The sequence below is a fragment of the Salvelinus namaycush genome, chromosome 8 (genome assembly GCF_016432855.1).
Source record: "Salvelinus namaycush isolate Seneca chromosome 8, SaNama_1.0, whole genome shotgun sequence".
NCBI lineage: Eukaryota > Metazoa > Chordata > Actinopteri > Salmoniformes > Salmonidae > Salvelinus > Salvelinus namaycush.
The window spans coordinates 11,344,440-11,363,968 of NC_052314.1; the positions used below are offsets into that span (position 1 = coordinate 11,344,440).

The window sequence follows — 19,529 nt, forward strand, 5'->3', positions numbered from 1 at the left end:
GTAACTGAACCGGTTTAGTCTAGGCATCTTCCTATGTTAATGCAAATGTTTGTGTTTTTAACCTTGGTTTCCTTTCAAGATGGAATATGATACCTTACCGTAGTATTGGTTCATCCCATGTTTATACAACATATCCAGACTACTGTTCTACTGTTCTACTGTTCTACTGTTCTCTTCTCTAATCCTGAGGTGGAGCCAAACATTCCAATGCTGTACGTGTTCCCTGACACACACACACACACACACACACACACACACACACACACACACACACACACACACACACACACACACACACACACACACACACACACACACACGTGTGGTGTCACTGTGTGTACATGAGGCGTGATAGTGTGTTGAGGAAATACATCAGAGCTCCCTATCATCTACAAGTTGTAATAAAATGGAAGGAAGGGATGATTGGGATCAAGAAATAGACTAGACACATCATTGGATTTCACATTTCTGGAAACAAACGTGTCAATTATCATTGGAGAAAAGGTGAGTAAATCAATTTACCAGTGTGATATTTACACATTTAGAAGTAACCCACTCAATCGCCATTACAGAAAAAAAATTGTAAACCAGAATACACCGTTTATTGAGCTGTTTAATACTAGTAAAAAGCATCGGTAACATAATTTACTCATACATTTTATTGTAAATTAAAGTGTGATACTGCAGGACAATATTGAAGGCTACGCCCTAACTGAGATTACCTTTCTTTGCTTAGCAATGAACTATGTGAAATACATGGATTGGTCTAAGCAGAAGAATGGCTATTTATCTTCCACATGAGACCACTTCTTGATCAAACACTTTATACAGAATGTTTATGGCCCGATCCAGCCACTTTCAGGCTTTCAGGGCCAAGTGACTTCCTTCCCCTCATTTGTTATAATCCTGTAACTCCCTTTTGCTGGAGAACTGCATGGGTGAATGATAAAAGTAGGCTACAGTAATAAGGATACAAACTACGCTGGTACTGAAACAGTGAGTACTACTTTAGTTTTTACATATACGTTTCCCTATATTGTAAGTAAAACCTGATTCTCTCAGAATATAGGTATCTATTAATAAAAACATTTTTTGGCTGTTGTATGGTTGTTGGTTGTGTTCATGTGAACAAAGACTCAAGCTCTTGTGATACTCTGTTTTTTAATTACCTTTGTTCTAACGCTCAAATACTGTGTCTTCGAACTAGCAGCTACTGTATAAAACACCTTGTATTGGGTTTTAGGGACAATGTCCATTGGGTGTGAATTTCTTTGTATTGACTTTTCCTTACTTTTGACACATTCCAATTGGAAAGCACCTATGTATGAATGTATTTACGTCATGTAAAGCAAAGAAAAGTAATCCGCCGTGCTGTGGTCATTTAGAAAGTGATGTTATCAGAGAGTACAGCACACCCTGTTTTAATTTGCCTGTGTGGAGCTGTCAGCACTCAACCATGCAGTTGTTTAACAATGGTGGTGGCTAAGTATCCACTCTCCTCTGTCATTGCAACCAAGTTTTTGGAAGCAGAGGCACAATATTTTGTGTGTAAGAAATAATGGGTGTTGGCTACAACTTGAGTTTAAACCAGTGGTGTAAAGTACTTAAGTAAAAATACTTTCAAGTACTACTTAAGTAGTTCTTTAGGTATCTGTACTTTACTATAAAAAAATTGACAAGTTTTACTTTTCCTCCACTACATTCCTGAAGTAAATAATGTACATTTTACTCCATACATTTTCTCTGACATCCAAAAGTACTCATTACATGTTTAATGCTTAGCAGGATAGAAAATGGTCCAATTCACACACTTATCAAGAGAACATCCCCGGTCATCCCTGCTGCCTCTGATCTGGCGGACTCACTAAACACAAATGCTTCATTTGTAAATTTTGTCTGAGTGTTGGAGTGTGCACCTGGCTATCCGTAAATTTAAAAAACAAGAAAATAATTTCATCTGGTTTGCTTAATATAAAGAATGTGAAATGATTTATAATTTTAATATACTTAAGTATATTTAAAACCAAATACTTTTAGACTTTTACTCAAGTTGTATTTTACTAGGTGACTTTCACTTTTACTTGAGTCATTTTCTATTAAGGTATCTTTACTTTTACTCAAGTATGACAATTTGGTACTTTTTCCACCACTGGTTTAGGTTTCAACATCAAAGCTATGATCTCCAAACAATTATCTGTAAACTTAACAAAAATGGTTTAAGGCAAAGAAAATGATTAGTGCTTTATCTTACCAGAGTAGACTGCTGAGGAGCAACAGTACAGTAACTGTGTTAAAGTAGAAGTCGGTGTCAATAAACACAGTAGCAACCTGAGCTATGAACTAACCAAATTGCTTTTCCTCATTGTCTGTGTTTGCTGTTTGCGCTCGATTCTAGGTCACAGCTACACCATGTTTCCTAAAATCCCATTAGCTAAGGGCACCGTAACTCCTAACACTACAGCCAGCCACACCACCGCCGCTCCCGGGTTTATAGACCAACTACTGAACAAGATTCCCTGTGAGTAACCCCCTAAATCCCCCCGCCTCTTGCTCTACCCCCCCCCCCCTCCCCCCTCTGTCCCCCCCACCCCTACCCTCTCCTGAGTGGGCACCCCTATGCTGCCCCCCTTCTGTCCCACTTTCAACAGACATGGCAGGGGAGAGCTGCCTGCTTGCCTGGACACCTGTCTCCATGTGTCATATCTAATTCCACTCCCAACACACATTTCTTAGCTCTCCATTTTCACTTATTATACAAGTTTATATCTCCTGAATCTTGCTGGCTGTGCTCTTGCTGCATGCTTCAGATGTGTGTCATAGTGAGACAAGTTGACTACACTGACTCTCTCAAGACTCGGCAGCTAGGGGCTGCTGCTCTCACATAAATACAAGGCAAATGTCTTTTCGAATAGCTCTCCATTTCTACTTGTTACAAGTTCATCTCTTCTTAATCCTGCTGGCTGTGCTCTTGCCTCATGCTTCAGATGTGTGTCACAATGAGACAAACTGCTGTCTTTTTTTTTGTCTCACTCAGTGCCAAGATGGGCCATTTACACCATCTTTGCTGTCATTGTCTTGATGTTTTTGGTGTGTATTATCTGCATCTGTGCGAAATGCTGCTGCAAGAGCAAGAAAAAGATAAAAAAGAAGCCGGACAATCAAATCAATCTACAAGGGGTGATTGGTTCCTCGACTACATCGCTAGTAAGTACTGGGAGTAGTAGTCGTCGTAGCTAGATCTTGGTGGGATAGCGCAGAGCGTCTGCTCCATTCTATCCATTTATTTTTGTTTAGACTGGTCGCCGTTGTGAAGAAGGAGTGAGGTAGAGGTGCAGCTTTAGCTCCTTATGTCTGTTAGGATGGGCCGCTGATTGAGGGATTGGTTGGCTGGCCGTTGAATGTGATTGGCTGGTTCAAGCTATGACAGTGTTCTTGATGGGCAGGTCCAACATGGCTCGGATGATGCAGGCTACGGCTCAGCTAAAAACCGGGGAAGACTACTCTATTCTCTGGAATACAAGGCACAAGAGGTTAGAATTAACTTAATTAGTCTTTTGAACTTGTAACTTGATCAAAATACTGTAGCCACCACAAGCCATAGAACTAAAGTTCCCCTTTGATCACAGATTAAACAAGATATTAATTATCACACGTATAAAGAGAAATGTCTGCATTTTCAAAATATCACTGAAGTAGAATTCAGTGTGTATTTATTTTTCTACCATACAGTGATATCGCGTTTTTCTGGCACCCTTATCTTCCCCTACTATCTTTGACTATCCTGCCATCTCTCATCCCCTGCAGCTGACAGTGGGGCTCAAAGAGGCTGCAGCTCTGACAGCCATGGACCGGAGTGGCACCTCTGACCCCTATGTTAAAGTCTACATCACTCCCAACAAGTCAAAGACATTCGAGACTAAGGTCTACAGGAAAACCCTCAACCCTGTGTTCAATGAACACTTCACATTTAAGGTATTTGAAGGGTATTATACACATGTTATTATAGCATTATTACCAGACAGTATACCAATTTGAGAGGTTTGTAAACTGTTTTACATACTATACACAGTGTGAGTCTGTGTTTCTGCACCACTCTTGACTCGTGCCTGACTATCTTGTGTCCAGATTGACAAGGCTGAGCTCAATGAGTCCACCATAGTCATGAAAGTGTTCGACTTCGATAGATTCTCCAAACACGACATCATCGGGGAGCTGAGGCTGCAGCTCGGAATCATCGACTGGAACCATGTGATCGAAGAGTGGGAAGACCTGAGAGAACCCTCCAAGTTTGAGGTCAGGAGATTTACTTGATTTCTGGAACAAAATAGTGCAGGTCAAAAGGTTTTTTTCAAACAGCATTTGAATATCACAAAGTTCTCAAATCTAGCCATAGGCCTACTTTGCCTTGACATCTATAGGCCCACATACTGAATTTCCACATGTGATTACAGGATGAAATTCTGGGGGAGATCTGCTTCTCGTTGCGTTACGTCCCCACCACTAACAAGCTGACTGTTGTCATCCTGGAAGCCAAGAACTTAAAGAGTATGGACAAAGGGGGCTCATCAGGTAGGTGGAAGCCTGGCTCTCTGAGAGGAAGACTGAGTGGTTGTTTTGCCGAAGAGGCTAGTTATGATTAGCCTGGAATCCAGACCTGTTTTGTGCTGACATTCCACTCCTTGTCCTCAGTCAGTGTCATGCAACAAACATGTAACATGGAGAAACAAAGAGTGGAATGTTACCACAAAACAGGTCTGGATTCCAGCCTAAGTTATTAATTAAACAAATAATATTCTGTTATTATTGAGGCCAGTTTCGATTATCACAAATAATACTGCATTATTTGTGAGGCAGTGGATGCTCAAACTACTCTCTACTGTATTCATGTACACTGTAGATCCCTATGTAAAAGTGCAGCTAGCTCTGGACAAGAAGAAGTGGAAGAGAAAGAAGACGTCTGTTAAAAAGTGCACACTGAATCCCTACTTCAACGAATCCTTTACGTTTGATGTGTCGTTTGAACAAATTCAAGTAAGTATGATCTTATCTCAGAATATGGCTAAGATGAGGCCAGTTACAAGCTCAACAGCCTGCATGCTATGGAGCTTCAGAAAATAGGCCATCTCTTTACATTATAATGTTATTTTGTTGGCAAAATCATTTAAACAAAACGATTATGGGACATTCTCTGTAAAAGCACAGTTTGCAGTGACTGTTCTCTGCTGTTGCTCCCTACAGAGGGTTCACCTGATGATTTCCGTGTGGGACCATGACAAGTTGACCAGGAACGACGCCATAGGGAAGATTTTCCTGGGTTGTGATGCTGCAGGGAACCAGCTGAGGCACTGGGCAGACATGCTGTCCAATCCCCGTAGGCCTGTGGCTCAGTGGCACAACCTGCTTTCCAACGAACAAGTGGACTCCACCCTCAACCTCAAACACACAGTCAGGATCCCCTTCATCAATAAGAACTTTTGAGAAATGTTAGACTTGCCAGACTCATGGCACTCAAGTGGCTGTGGGAAGAGGTTAGAGAAAATCCTCCTCCAATGCCCGACATAACCAGATTCCTCCTTTTACTTCACTAAGCTAATAGCAGCTTGGAGGCCCTAGCACTTTTAAACGCTGCAAAATACAGTGGCTTCAGAAAGTATTCACACCCCTTGACTTTTTCCACATTTTGTTGTGTTACAGCCTGAATTTAAAATTGATTACATTTAGGTTTTATGTCACTGTCCTACACACAATACCCTATAATTTCAAAGTGGAATTATGTTTTTAGAAATATTTACAAAAAATATTTTTATGAAAAGCTGAAATGTTTTGAGTCAATAAGTATTGAACCTCTTTGTTATGGCGAGCCTAAATAAGTTCAGGAGTAAAAATGTGCTTAACAAGTCACATAATAAGTTGCATAGATTCACTCTGTGTGCAATAATAGTGTTTAACATGATTTTTGAATGACTACCTCATCACTGTACCCCACACATACAATTATCTGTAAGTTCCCTCAGTTGATTAGTGAATTTCAAACACAGATTTAACCACAAAGACCAGGGAGGTTTTCCAATTCTTCTCAAAGAAGGGCACCTATTTGTAGATAAAGGAAAAAAAGCAGACATTGAATATCCTTTTGAGCATGGTGAAGTTACACTTTGGTTGGTGTATCGATACACCCAGTCACTACAAGGATACAGGCGTCCTTCCTAACTAAGGAAGAAAAACACTCGGGGATATCACCATGAGGACAATGGTGATTTTAAAACAGTTACAGAGTTTAATGGCTGTGATAGGAGAAAACTGAGGATGGATCAACAACATTGTAGTTACTCCACAATACTAACCTAAATGACAGAGTGAAAATAAGCAAACCTGTACAAAATAAGGCAATACGGCACTAAAGTAAAACTGCAAAAAGTGTGGCAAAGAAATTAACTTAATTCATGTTCTGAATACAAAGCGTTACGTTTTAGGGCAAATCCAACATAACACATCACTGAGTACCACTCTTCATATTTTCAAGCATGGTGGTGGCTGCATCATGTTATGAGTATGCTTATCATCGGCAAGGACTAGGGAGTTTTTTGGGGGATAAAAATAAATGGAATAGAGCTAAGCACAGGCAAAAGCCTAGACGAAAACCTGGTTCAGTCTGCTTTCCAACAGACACTGGGAGACAAATTCACCTTTCAGCAGGACAATAACCTAAAACACAGTTACTTACCAAGCCAACATAGAATATTCCTGAGTGGTCTAGTTACAGTTTTGACTTAAATCAGGCTTGAAAATCTAAGTAATGGCTGTCTAGCAATGATCAACAACAAACTTGACAAAGCTTGAAGAATTTTAAAAAGAATAATGTGCAAATATCGTACAATCCAGGTGTGAAAAGCTCTTAGAGATTTTCCCAGAAAGACTCTCAGCCAAATGTGATTATAACATGTATTGACTCAGGGGTGTGAATACTTATGTAAATGAGATATTTTTGCATTTCATTTTCAATAAATTTGCAAAAAACATGTTTTCACTTTGTTATTTTGAGGTTTTTGTGTAGATGGTTGCAAAAACAAAATCTATGTATTCCATTTTGAATTTAGGCTGTAACACAACAAACTGTGGAATAAGTCAAGGGGTATGAATACTTTCTGAAGGCAATGTCTATGCTGCCATTTTTATAGACATTTCATGATAAACACATGATAATTTAGGAATAATACAATTATAGAAGCTCAATTATTTTCTATGTAGTCCGTTGTTTATTGGTTTTATCCTCAGATTGAATAACCTTACAAGCAAACTTCAACACTGCACACATGACTGGCATGTTCATAAAAAAGTCATTACAATTTGTCTCAGTTGTAGAACAAGTATCATAGTGTCTACCTCAAGTTATTCAACAAACACTGCCCCTATATGGAAATATTCTAAATCTCTTACTTGATGGTAATATGCAATAAATCCATGTATGGCTTCTAATTTCCCCAAAGCATCTGATTGAATGTGTCTGATTGAATCTCAGATGATAATATCATGTGCTCTACCTTGGGTCAATTAACCTGAGTTCAGCAGCCTCCTCTCCCAATTGACACAGGGTTGGTACAGTGGGAAATCAGAGAGCCACAGCAGTGTCAGCCTATAATACCTTTAGATTAACATGGATCCCGATGGGAGGGATAAAACAACAGAAGCAGGGCTTGGAGTCTTGTCAGCACCTACTGTACACATGCTCATTACAGCTACCTAATGAGGAGCTATGTTTTGGACAGAGCACTGGAAGCACTGTGGCCACTACAATAGGGGATGTTGCTTACTGCTCTCACAGGTGGTCAGGTGTAACATATTGAATGGTATGAAATAAGTAAAGGAGTTTTTTCATAGCTTGAGTGCATGAGTCAATCATACCCTTAATACAATAATATTGCAACACATTTAGCAATATTGCAACAAATATGGACGTTTGAGTATAACTTGGAAAGGTTTAGACTTTGATTAAACTGGGTTCTAACCATGCTAGGTCAGTTATCATAGAGTGAAATTCAAAGAAGGGGCTATGCCTATAAGAGGAAATTAGAAGGATTCAAAGAACATTTCTTCAATCTCCAATTAAATAGTTTTTTTTTAATGGTTGTATTGGAAATTAAATAGACCTTCTCTCATTTCCAATTATAATGTTTCAATGGAAATCAAATAGATTTTCTCAGAATCCTCTTCATTATTCCGGTGAATTGTTACTTCCTGGAAAGAGATGAATGGATGCCCAGTGTGTGTGAGAGCAGAACTGCGCGTGTTACCAGAACATAAGGATCTGAGTGATGATCCAGCAGCAGAGCCAAACCAAAGGTCATGGCTCACACTGCTGTGTTTTCCACCCACTCTGTCCTGTGACACAGGCTCTCCCGCCGGTTGACCTGGCCTGTGGTGAGCCTCCCAACGCTGGGCACAGTAACATCAAAGATCCCCTGGGAACCATGGAACATGCCTGTTCTGATCCTGACTACAGGCCTGATCAATAAACCACGGATAGCATACTCCCTGGTAGAGTTAGTAAGCCCACTCCCTGGTAGAGTTAGTAAGCCCACTCCCTGGTAGAGTTAGTAAGCCCACTCCCTGGTAGAGTTAGTAAGCCCACTCCCTGGTAGAGTTAGTAAGCCCACTCCCTGGTAGAGTTAGTAAACCCACTCCCTGGTAGAGTTAGTAAGCCCACTCCCTGGTAGAGTTAGTAAGCCCACTCCCTGGTAGAGTTAGTAAGCACACTCCCTGGTAGAGTTAGTAAGCCCACTCCCTGGTAGAGTTAGTAAGCCCACTCCCTGGTAGAGTTAGTAAGCCCACTCCCTGGTAGAGTTAGTAAGCCCACTCCCTGGTAGAGTTAGTAAGCCCACTCCCTGGTAGAGTTAGTAAGCCCACTCCCTGGTAGAGTTAGTAAGCCCACTCCCTGGTAGAGTTAGTAAGCCCACTCCCTGATAAAGTTAGTAAGCCCACTCCCTGGTAGAGTTAGTAAGCCCACTCCCTGGTAGAGTTAGTAAGCCCACATCCTGGTAGAGTTAGTAAGCCCACATCCTGGTAGAGTTAGTAAGCCCACACCCTGGTAGAGTTAGTAAGCCCACACCCTGGTAGAGTTAGTAAGCCCACTCCCTGGTAGAGTTAGTAAGCCCACTCCCTGGTAGAGTTAGTAAGCCCACTCCCTGGTAGAGTTAGTAAGCCCACATCCTGGTAGAGTTAGTAAGCCCACACCCTGGTAGAGTTAGTAAGCCCACACCCTGGTAGAGTTAGTAAGCCCACTCCCTGGTAGAGTTAGTAAGCCCACTCCCTGGTAGAGTTAGTAAGCCCACTCCCTGGTAGAGTTAGTAAGCCCACTCCCTGGTAGAGTTAGTAAGCCCACTCCCTGGTAGAGTTAGTAAGCCCACTCCCTGGTAGAGTTAGTAAGCCCACTCCCTGGTAGAGTTAGTAAGCCCACTCCCTGGTAGAGTTAGTAAGCCCACATCCTGGTAGAGTTAGTAAGCCCACACCCTGGTAGAGTTAGTAAGCACACTCCATGGTACCAGACACATCACATGACACCAAGAGTCATTTAGCATGAGGCAAATGGGCAGAAAACAAGCAGATGATCTGTCAATGGGGCTCCATCTAATTCATAATGTGGTTGTTAGTTCTCTCTAAGCATATTGTTTGAAGTGCTTCTGGAGTCATTGTTTGCGTAAAGACCCAAGCGTCACAAGCAGGTGTTGAATAATAGGCACAGAGGAGAGAGAAAGGCCTCGGAGAGGCAGGTGTCTTGGCAACAGGCAGGCAGGGCCTTCCCTTGCCGTCTTGCGGGGTTCTTATCGAAGCATACCTTGCACCTGAAAAATAAGAGCTGAGAAGCTTGAGGGGTTCTTTGAAATGTAAATGACGCCCACCCACCTATACATCTACCCCCCACCTACACACCTATCCCCCACCTACACACCTACCCACCCACTCTCTGGACATTGTGTGTCTGTATATCCATGCATTTGCAAGTGTCCAACACTACACCAACACTTCATTCACACCGACACCACAAATGCCCTGGACATTTCACAATGGCACCTCAGTCATGATGTTTGTCAGTAAATGTGCAGTATGACACACTGCTGGACTGACTCCTCTGTCATCATGACTATGAGATATTCACCTTAAATTATAAACATTTTGATGTTACCTATTGCATGATGCATATTAAATAGAAAGAGGCTTGTGCAGCTTACAATGCTGATATAGACATTGCTATTGTAATGTTTTCAAGGACACAGTTACAACATCTGGCCTACTATCTCCCTATGCACCACCCTATCTAGTGAGTTCCCTAGGTCCTCCATAGTCAGATGGGCCTATGTCATTGAGATTAAACTATTCTATCTCTATGGGCCTATGTCATAGAGATACAACTATTCTATGACTATGGGCCTATGTCATAAAGAAAAAACTATTCTATCACTATGGGCCTATGTCATAGAGATACAACTATTCTATGACTATGGGCCTATGTCATAGAGATAAAACTATTCTATCACTATGGGCCTATGTCATAGAGTTACAACTATTCTATGACTATGGGCCTATGTCATAGAGAAAAAACGATTCTATGACTATGGGCCTATGTCATAGAGATACAACTATTCTATTACTATGGGCCTATGTCATAGAGATAAAACTATTATATCTCTATGGACTATGTGCTCAGCTGCTCTGTATGCAGCAGGGTGGCATCATGTGACTAGCGTTTCCAGGATACCTGGAGTGCGGCTAAGCTGCCCAATTAAGGCTCGTCTTGAAAACCATTGCCTCATACAGTTTAAGTGATTGCTCTCAATGAGGGTTTGCTTCATGCAGATTGCAACCAGGGCATGAAAAGAAGGTTTATTTGTCAATTGAGAGACGACGAGAGAAAATCCAATAAAATCATAGGCTATCACTACACAAGGTGAGTGTTTAAACCTTTTTGAATGTGAATTAGGCATAGGCAGCTTAGTATCCCAGATTGTTAGCCTACAAATGATTAAGGAACAATGTGGGATAATATGATGTTCAATGGTAATTTAATCTAATGATATAACCATTTGATTATTGAAGAATATAATAATTATATGAGCCTACTCTATTGTTACACAACATATAAGGTTGTTTTCTACTATTTTTTTGTTATCTGAATTCTTTAAAAAAACTGTCATGGACTGTCAGTCCCTTGAATCGATTGCCCAGAAGAATTTGAGAGTTGCATTTCCCCAGCCCATTTATACCAAACCTATGGGATTGGATCACTATCAGACCAAGATGTCAAGATTTATATTTTAATATTCCATCAAATCAATTGATGACATTTGATACGTCTAATGGAGGCAATATTTGTTCAATTTTGTTATTTGTATATTCAATACAATTTTTCCTTGACAGAGTTGTCAACACAGGGGCCACAACGGACCACATTTACCGAGGGTGTATTTATTACGGAAACCGTTTACCGTTTAACAACCAAACAGAGAAAATTGAACGAAATGGGGCAGGACCTACCTGATTGTGTCCAATAGCAACTCTCGTTTGCTTTTTCCTCTTGGAATGGACGGTTTTTGCCCAAAAAAATAACAGACGAAACGTTTTGCAACAGAATCGGCGTAATGGTTACACCTCAGTAGAATTCATAATCTCGTTATTGAGGTGATTTGTCCACGTGAGCTTCCGTACTGTTCATTCAGCTGAGAGCTGCAAAGAGCGAGTGGATGGGGGTTTGTGCTAACTGGAATTTCTATCCATTTCATTCTTGTTGTATGGACATCTATGCAATAGTGTACTGTTTGTCTACATTATTTCGAATGCGCATTTATTGTGTGTGTGTCTCTTGCTGATTGGCGAGCATTCATTAAACAGCGACACTGCACCAACCTGTTCTAGCTAGCTAAATTTGCTAACAGTAGCTAGCTAACTAACGTTAGCAAGCTGTGTGCATACGGCATACCATAGCAGGCAACAATATTATAATGCAATACATTAATTTAGCAGAAATATGCTACGCTAAAAATGATTTGATTAGGCTCGGTTAGTCAATGCACGGCTTGGCACACGTCCCCAGGAATCCTACCGCTAGCTGATTAACTGGCTGGTAAAAGCAGCAGCGAGCCGACGGCCACCACCACAACATGAGTCAGATTAACGTTAGATGTCGGACTCTTTGAATACTCTCTGCTGCTGCTGCTACTTATCATTCATTTCAGTTTTACGGCGGCGGAGGGAGATTCTCTACTTTGACAATTGGTATATTTAGTTACCTAGGCAGTGTTGATTGATAGTTACAGATTGTCAGCAGCCATTATCAACACTGATATCGGATAGCTTTGGAAAATGTTGAAACCAATGTTGATCATCAGAATCCTCAATTAATCTGTCTGTTTCAGGTGGCAGAAAATGGAAACCGTGGAAAAATGGAACAAATGCCTAATATCACCTAAGTTATTGGATAGAAAAGTATTTCCCAAACAAAATGGCAAGACAGGTACTTGTTCTTCATGGGTTGCACTTTTAGTAATGTACACATAAAACAATGTTGCTTAACAAGTCATCGTGTATGAATGAATGGTAAATGAAAATACAGAACTGAAAATATTAATGTTCTTTCATTCACAGGCATGATTGTGAAGCATCTTCACAACACATTCAGACTTCAACATAGTTTGCAGATACAGTCCATCAGTCGCTCAGAATGTGCCACTGGTAAGAAAATATTTGTCCTAAAACCTAGTGCCCTTTTTTATCCTGATAATATTTCAATGTTGACTATTTTTTGAGCATTGCATCCTAATTGTTGGGGTTGGGTTTTTGATAACAATCTGTTTTAGCACTATGCATTAGCTACAGCATATACAGAGGGTTCATTCTTATCATAACTAATCACATTGTAACACAGGTAAATATTCACACTGCTTTTGTCAATCAGGGATATCTCAGTGTTAATGTTTAGCCCCTCAGCAAGCAACAATTGGTCTAATATAAAAGGCTCCATTGTCTAGTACAGGGTTTCCCAAACTCGATCCTGGCCCCCTCCCCGGGTAAACATTTTGGTTTTTGCCCGATCACTACACAGCTGCTTCAAATAATCCAAGCTTGATGATGAGTTGGTTATTTGAATCAGCTGTGCAGTGCTAGTGCAAAAACCAAAATGGGACCAGGACTGAGGGTTTGGGACCAGTACAGGGTTTGTGAAACCCTGTACTAGTAGAACAGAAATGGCAACATTCACAGAGTGGTTGAGCTATTTATAAAACCACAGATGTTGCACTGAGACTATCCTTTTGCTTGTATGAGGCACTATGCTGTTGAGGCCTTTCTCGTAGTTTAAGAAACATTAGAACTGCAGAGTTACAGAACTTGGCAAGGCCTAATCTCTGGATGTTTTCCTACCTGTATGTAATTCAGGCTCCTGTCCAAATTTGATGATGAGTAGGAATGAGCACCACGAGCCTCGGGCTGTCCCTGTTGCCCTCACCCCCCAGCTTGTCCCAAGGGCCCACCGGCCCCTCTGCCTCTCCGTCTCCTCAGATAGCAATGGCCGCTTCAAAGCTCTGGATACCCAAGAGTGGAAGAACAATCTCAAAGCCCAGGTATGTCTGTCTACTAGGCCTATACTGGTGGTTTTCCCCATCAGTGACTACTGTTAGCTATGTGGGTGGCTGTAGTACTTGCATTGGAACCAGGGGTTGGAATCAAAATTCTTTGCCCAGAGCTACAATTTCTTTCTTTCTGTTCCACTGTTCCGACTAGCAAAATAAAGTTCTGAACTGGTTCGAACACCAAAAAAGAAACTGTTTATCGTTCCTTTTTGTTCCCTTTTAAACCTCTGAAATCAAATTACTTCACCAATGAATAGAGCTGCTTGCTATGGAGCTGGCAAGCTATGTACAGGCATTGGACAGACAAGTGTAGCAAAGGGTGTGACATGTGACTGACATTGGAATGTCTTTGAACTTCAGAGAGTTGGCTTAACTAACGTTGGACCAGAGTTAGCCCTTGATTATGAGTTTTTTTGAGAGCTAGACCAGAGCTAGCTATAGTGCATTCGGAAAGTATTCAGACCCCTTGACTTTTTCCACATTTTGTTACGTTACAGCCTTATTCTAAAAATGAGTAAATTGTTTTTTCCCCTTATAAATCTACACATCATACCCCATAATGACAAAGCAAAATAGTTTTTTATACATTTTTGCAAATTAATAAAAACAATAATGAAAATAATATCACATGTACATAAGTATTCAGACCCTTTAGTCAGTACTTTGTTGAAGCACCTTTGGCAGCGATTACAGCCTAGGGTCTTCTTGGATATCACGTTACAAGCTTGGCACACCTGTATTTGGGGAGTTTCTTCCATTCTTCTCTGCAGATCGTCTCAAGCTCTGTCAGGTTGGATGGGGAGTGTCGCTGCACAGCTATTTTCAGTTCTAGAGATGTTGGATCGGGTTAAAGTCCGGGCTCTGGCTGGGCCACTCAAGGACATTTAGAGACTTGTCCCGAAGCCACTCCAGCATTGTCTTGGCTGTGTGCTTAGGGTAGTTGTCCTGTTGGAAGGTGAACCTTCGCCCAGTCTGAGGTCCTGAGCACTCTGGGGCAGGTTTTCATCAAGGATCTCTCTGTACTTTGCACTGTTCATCTTTCCCTCGATCATGACTAGTCTCCCAGTTCCTGCCACTGAAAAACAACCCCACAGCATGATGCTGCCACCACCATGCTTCACTGTAGGGAGAGTGCAAGGTTTCCTCCAGACGTGACGCTTGGCATTCAGGCCAAAGAGTTCCATCTTTGACCAGAGCACCTTGAGTCATTTCTTAGCCTTTTGACAAACTCCAAGCGGACTGTCCTGCCTTTTACTGAGGAGTGGCTTCTGTCTGGCGGCTCTACGATAAAGGCCTGATTGGTGGAGTGCTGCAGAGATGGGAGAACCTTCCAGAAGGACAACCATCTCCACAGAGGAACTCTAGAGTCTCAGAAGGGCCTTGGTCATCTCCCTGACCAAGGCCCTTCTCCCCCGATTGCTTAGTTTGGCGGCCAGCTCTAAGAGTCTTGGTGGCTCCAAACTTCTTCCATTTAAGAATGATGGAGGCCACTGTGTTCTTGGGGACCTTCAATGCTGCAGACATGTTTTGGTACCCTTCCCCAGATCTGTGCCTCGACACAATCCTGTCTCGGAGCTCTACGGACAATTCCTTCGACCTCATGGCGTGGTTTTTGCTCTGACATGCACTGTCAACTGATGGACCTTATATAGACAGGTGTGTGCCTTTCCAAATTATATCCAATCAATTGAATGTACCTGAGGTGGACTCCAATCAATTGAATGTACCTCAGGTGGACTCCAAGTTGTAGAAACATCTCAAGGATGATCAGTAGAAACAGGATGCAGCTGAGCTCAATTTTGAGTCTCATAGCAAAGGGTCTGAATACTTATGTAAATAAGTTATTTGTTTTTTATTTGTAATACATTTACAAAAATTTCCACAAACCTGTTTTCGCTTTGAATTTATGGTGTATTGTGTGTAGATTGATGAGGAAAAACTATTATTTAATCAATTTTAGAGCAAGGCTGTAATGTAACAAGATGTGGAAAAAGTCAATGGGTCTGAATACTTCCCGAATGCACTGTAGCTAACAAGCTTGTGTGTGCAGAGCAGAACCAGAAATAAAATAAAAACACATCTTACATTTTTTAGCTAATAAATCCAATGTGAAACATGAAATATATAGTGTCCTTAACTAGCATTAAAAAAGGTAATCCATTGTTCTCTACACTAAACAAACATATAAATCCAACATGAAAAGTGTTGGTCCCATGTTTAATGGGCTGAAATAAAAGATCCCAGAAATGTTCCATACAGTGCTTATTTCTCTCAAATTTTGTGCACAAATTTGTTTACATCCATGTTAGTGAGCATTTCTCCTTTGCCAAGGTAATCCATCCACCTGACAGTTGTGGCATATCAAGAAGCTGATTAAATAGCATGATCATTACACAAGTGCACCTTGTGCTGGGGACAATAAAAGACCACTCTAAAATGTGCTGTTTTGTCAGACAACACAATGCCACAGATGTCTCAAGTTTTGAGGGAGTGTGTAATTGGCATGCTGACTGCAGGAATGTCCACCAGAGCTGTTGCCAGAGAATACAATTTTCATTTCTCTACCATAATGTCGTTTTAGAGAATTTGTCAGTACGTCCAACCGGCCTCATAACCCACGTGTAACCATGCCAGCCGTGGACCTCCACATCAGGCTTCTTCACCTGCAGGATCGTCTGAAACCAGCCATCCGGACAGCTGATGAAACTGTGGGTTTGCACAACCAAATAATTTCTGCACAAACGGTCTGAAACCGTCTTAGGGAAACTCATCTGTGTGCTCGTCGTCCTCACCAAGGTCTTGACCTGACTGCAGTTGGGCGTCGTAACCGACTTCAGTGGGCAAATGCTCACCTTCAATGGCCTCTGGCACACTAAAGAAGTGTGCTCTTCACAGATCAATTCTGGTTTCAACTGTACTGGGAAGATGGCAGACAGCGTCTATATAGCATCGTGTTGGCGAGCGGTTTGCTGATGACAACGTTGTGAACAGAGTGCCCCATGGTGGCAGAGTGCCTGTATTCCAGTCATGTGAACTCCTTAGATTAGGGCCTAATGAATTTATTTAAATTGACTGATTTCCTTATGTACTGTAACTCAGTAAAATCTTTGAAATTGTTGCGTTTTTGTTCAGTGTAAAATCTCTCCCTAATTTCTGAATGACGCCTGTAATGTCAGTAGCTACAGTAGACTATGTTTCGGGGGGAGGGGCAGATACCCTACACATGCACACACACTGGCAAAGATTTCCAGCTGGCAGGCAGACACTGGAATTAGTTTCTGAGTTGACAGTGAGGGCTTTGCATAGGCGCTTTATTTTTTTATTTTTTGTGGGACTGGAAAAAAATGTCCGGAATGTAAAATAACGTTAACCTGTTCTCATGCTTTTTAAAATAATGCCTCTGTTCCAGAACAATATAGATCACATTCATTGTCAGTTCTGGTTCTGTTCCTCTAAAAAAAAAAAGCTTTTCGGTTCCAACCCCTGATTGTTCCTAGTATTTTAATGTATTGCTGACATCCCAAAATGAATTTCTTTGAAAGGACACGGATTTGATCTTTTGGTATGGTGCCCTACTTCAGTATGCTTTGTGTGTGTGTTTGATGTCATTTGTGTCTCCCTGCAGATGGAGCAGGCCCACAGTGCAGGAGCAGCCAGCAGCACAGGCTCCCTGGAGAGGGCCTCATTGTTTTGTGCCTCTGGTTCCACCACGGCCTCCAGCTCAGGCCTATCCAGCCCCGTGGAGAACCTCACCAAGAGCAAGTCCTCCAGCCGCTTCTCCCTATTTTCCCCTCCCTGGAACAGCAGCTCAGAGTCTGACTCCAACCCCCCCTCCCGCTCCGGCTCCAAGAAGCTGCGTAACTACAGCATGAGAGCTGCCACAGGTCCGGCCGGGGTGGGGTCAGTGGGCAGGGCGGGTCCACCTGACACCCCAGACACGCCCAAACAGAACGTCCCGGAACACTTCCAGTACTCTGAGCCCGTCATCTCCAAGGTGACGGACTACATCTTCGTGGGCAACCTGAACGCAGCGTACAACGGGCGCACGCTGTGTCGCAACAACATTGACAGCATCATCGACATGAGCAGCATGCCGGGGGACCCCGGCCCAAGTCTCAGCCTTATCCCCTGCACCTGCTCCCGAGGAGCCCGCCACAGCTGGTCCCGCCTCAAGGTGGACATCCGCGATGTCCCAGACGCGCTGGGCGAGGGAAGCCCCGCCCTGAAGCAGCACTGCTTCGAGGACATCAACGAGTGTATCGAGGCTTCCACGGAAAAAAGGAAACGAGTGCTAGTCCACTGCCGTGACGGGTACTCCCTGGCTCCGACCTGTATCATCCAGTACCTCATGGTGAAGCAGAATATGCGGCTGATCTCGGCCTACGAGCTGCTGAGGGCCAAGTACCCCGTTAACATCAGGGAGTGTCACCAGAATGTGCTGGTGAGCCTGGAGAGAGCTCTGCGGCCTGGAGGGAACGTGGACCCAGAGTGCTTCAAGCAGGCCATCTCAAGGAAAGTGGCCTGGACCTGACCTGGCTCCTCCCCCTCCACTCCCCCTGTAGTTTGGCCCTCTTTATTTTTCTAATCTAACCGTGGCATTCAATGGATATTTTTCTATGGACAATTTTTGAAAGGCAGCTTTACTTTCTGTCATAGTCAACTGGATATGGAGATGTTGCCACTAACAGTGAGCTTCAAAAGTATTGGGACAGTGACACATTTTTTATGTTTTGGCTCTGTACTTCAGCACTTTGGATTTGAAATGATACGATGACTGAGGTTAAAGTGCGGACTGTCTGCTTTAATTTTAGGGTATTTTCATCCATATCTGGTGAACCATTGTAGAAGTGTTTAGAAACCATATTCTATTCTTATTTACAATAAAAGTGACTCCAAAATGACACCACATTATTTACCATTAATTTCTATTGGGCACAAAATAATCTGAAACACCACCAAAACAAACAGCAAATGCCTCCAACAAGTTTGTAGAGTCTCACAAGCTTGATGTAATCTTTGCGTGCTAGGAATATGGGACCAAATACTAAACTTTTGACCAGTTTAATACAAATATAAGTGAATTTGTCCCAATACTTTTTGGTATGTGCAGAAAGTGCTGTACTTAACGGTTCACCCGATTATGGATGAAAATACCCTAAAATTAAAGCTGACAGTCCGCACTTTAACCTCAGTCATCGTATCATTTCAAATCCAAAGTGCTGGAGTACAGAGCCAAAACAACAACAAATGTCAGTCCCAATACTTTTGAAGCTCACTGTTCTTACGACGCATCAAAATGCTTGTGAAAATGTAAATGCAAGTTGATGTATTTGTCCTCTTCTGAGCCCGTGAATTTGACTTTGATGTTTCTCCATAAGCGATTAGATGTTTTACTCTTTACGTCTGCTAGATATGGAAAATGTTTCATTCTAGACTGTGACTTCAGGCTGAATAAGCCCTGTGCCACGTTGGTTTTATTGTGGCTGTGTTTTTATTTCAGGGGAATTTGAATGGGAGTTCTCAGGAGAACTAATGATGATGTCATTCCAATATAGCTGCAAACACTGCTGATCTAATCTGAAAGCTTTGTGTGAATAATGGAGGACGTCACTGCTCTCTTGGATCTACATCGGCCAATCACAGGAGCAGATCATTACTGTACTATATCAGCGACATGCAGGGGACTTTGCACATGGATGCCGATTTGTTGTTGTAAATCCCTCCCTCACACCTCAATTGGTCTGTGACCCTCCTGCCACAGACAGACATAACAATGTGGTATCCTCCTCAGACATTTTCCATTATGGTTCAGAAGACCAGGTGGAAGACAATGAATTATCATAGATCATCCTCTATGAGGAAAACTAACTTACATGACGTTCCCTATCACTTTAACTCACCGTTGTAAAC

The 19,529-nt window shown here is 42.1% G+C and overlaps 2 protein-coding genes across 3 annotated transcripts; both read left to right on the plus strand.

Moving 5' to 3' along the window:
• The first annotated feature begins 2,409 nt into the window (after positions 1-2,409).
• LOC120051758 (synaptotagmin-1-like) lies at positions 2,410-5,568 on the plus strand. Of its 2 annotated transcripts, XM_038998645.1 has the most exons (8): positions 2,410-2,518; positions 3,035-3,204; positions 3,444-3,530; positions 3,805-3,972; positions 4,126-4,293; positions 4,452-4,569; positions 4,898-5,031; positions 5,239-5,568. In XM_038998645.1, the coding sequence occupies exons 1-8, from the start codon at positions 2,410-2,412 to the stop codon at positions 5,476-5,478; spliced, it is 1,194 nt and encodes a 397-aa protein (XP_038854573.1). In that variant the 3' UTR covers positions 5,479-5,568. The 2 variants fall into 2 exon arrangements, with proteins under 2 accessions (XP_038854573.1, XP_038854574.1); XM_038998646.1 differs by lacking the exon at positions 3,444-3,530.
• A 6,159-nt stretch (positions 5,569-11,727) lies between these two features.
• On the plus strand, positions 11,728-18,353 carry LOC120051760. The gene is made up of 4 exons (XM_038998647.1): positions 11,728-12,505; positions 12,637-12,723; positions 13,426-13,610; positions 17,245-18,353. Exons 1-4 carry the CDS (start codon positions 12,418-12,420, stop codon positions 18,148-18,150), a joined length of 1,266 nt encoding a protein of 421 aa, XP_038854575.1. The 5' UTR covers positions 11,728-12,417; the 3' UTR covers positions 18,151-18,353.
• Positions 18,354-19,529: the final 1,176 nt, after the last annotated feature.

Excerpts from the sequence above, each read along its gene's own strand:
- LOC120051758 (XM_038998645.1), top strand. The coding sequence starts at position 2,410 with ATGTTTCCTAAAATCCCATTAGCTAAGGGCACCGTAACTCCTAACACT. Across the intron at positions 3,531-3,804 it reads TGGAATACAAGGCACAAGAG|CTGACAGTGGGGCTCAAAGA; the intron begins GTTAGAATTAAC and ends CATCCCCTGCAG. Across the intron at positions 4,294-4,451 it reads GAGAACCCTCCAAGTTTGAG|GATGAAATTCTGGGGGAGAT; the intron begins GTCAGGAGATTT and ends ATGTGATTACAG.
- LOC120051760 (XM_038998647.1), top strand. The coding sequence starts at position 12,418 with ATGGAAACCGTGGAAAAATGGAACAAATGCCTAATATCACCTAAGTTA. Across the intron at positions 12,506-12,636 it reads CAAACAAAATGGCAAGACAG|GCATGATTGTGAAGCATCTT; the intron begins GTACTTGTTCTT and ends TTTCATTCACAG. Across the intron at positions 12,724-13,425 it reads TCGCTCAGAATGTGCCACTG|GCTCCTGTCCAAATTTGATG; the intron begins GTAAGAAAATAT and ends TATGTAATTCAG.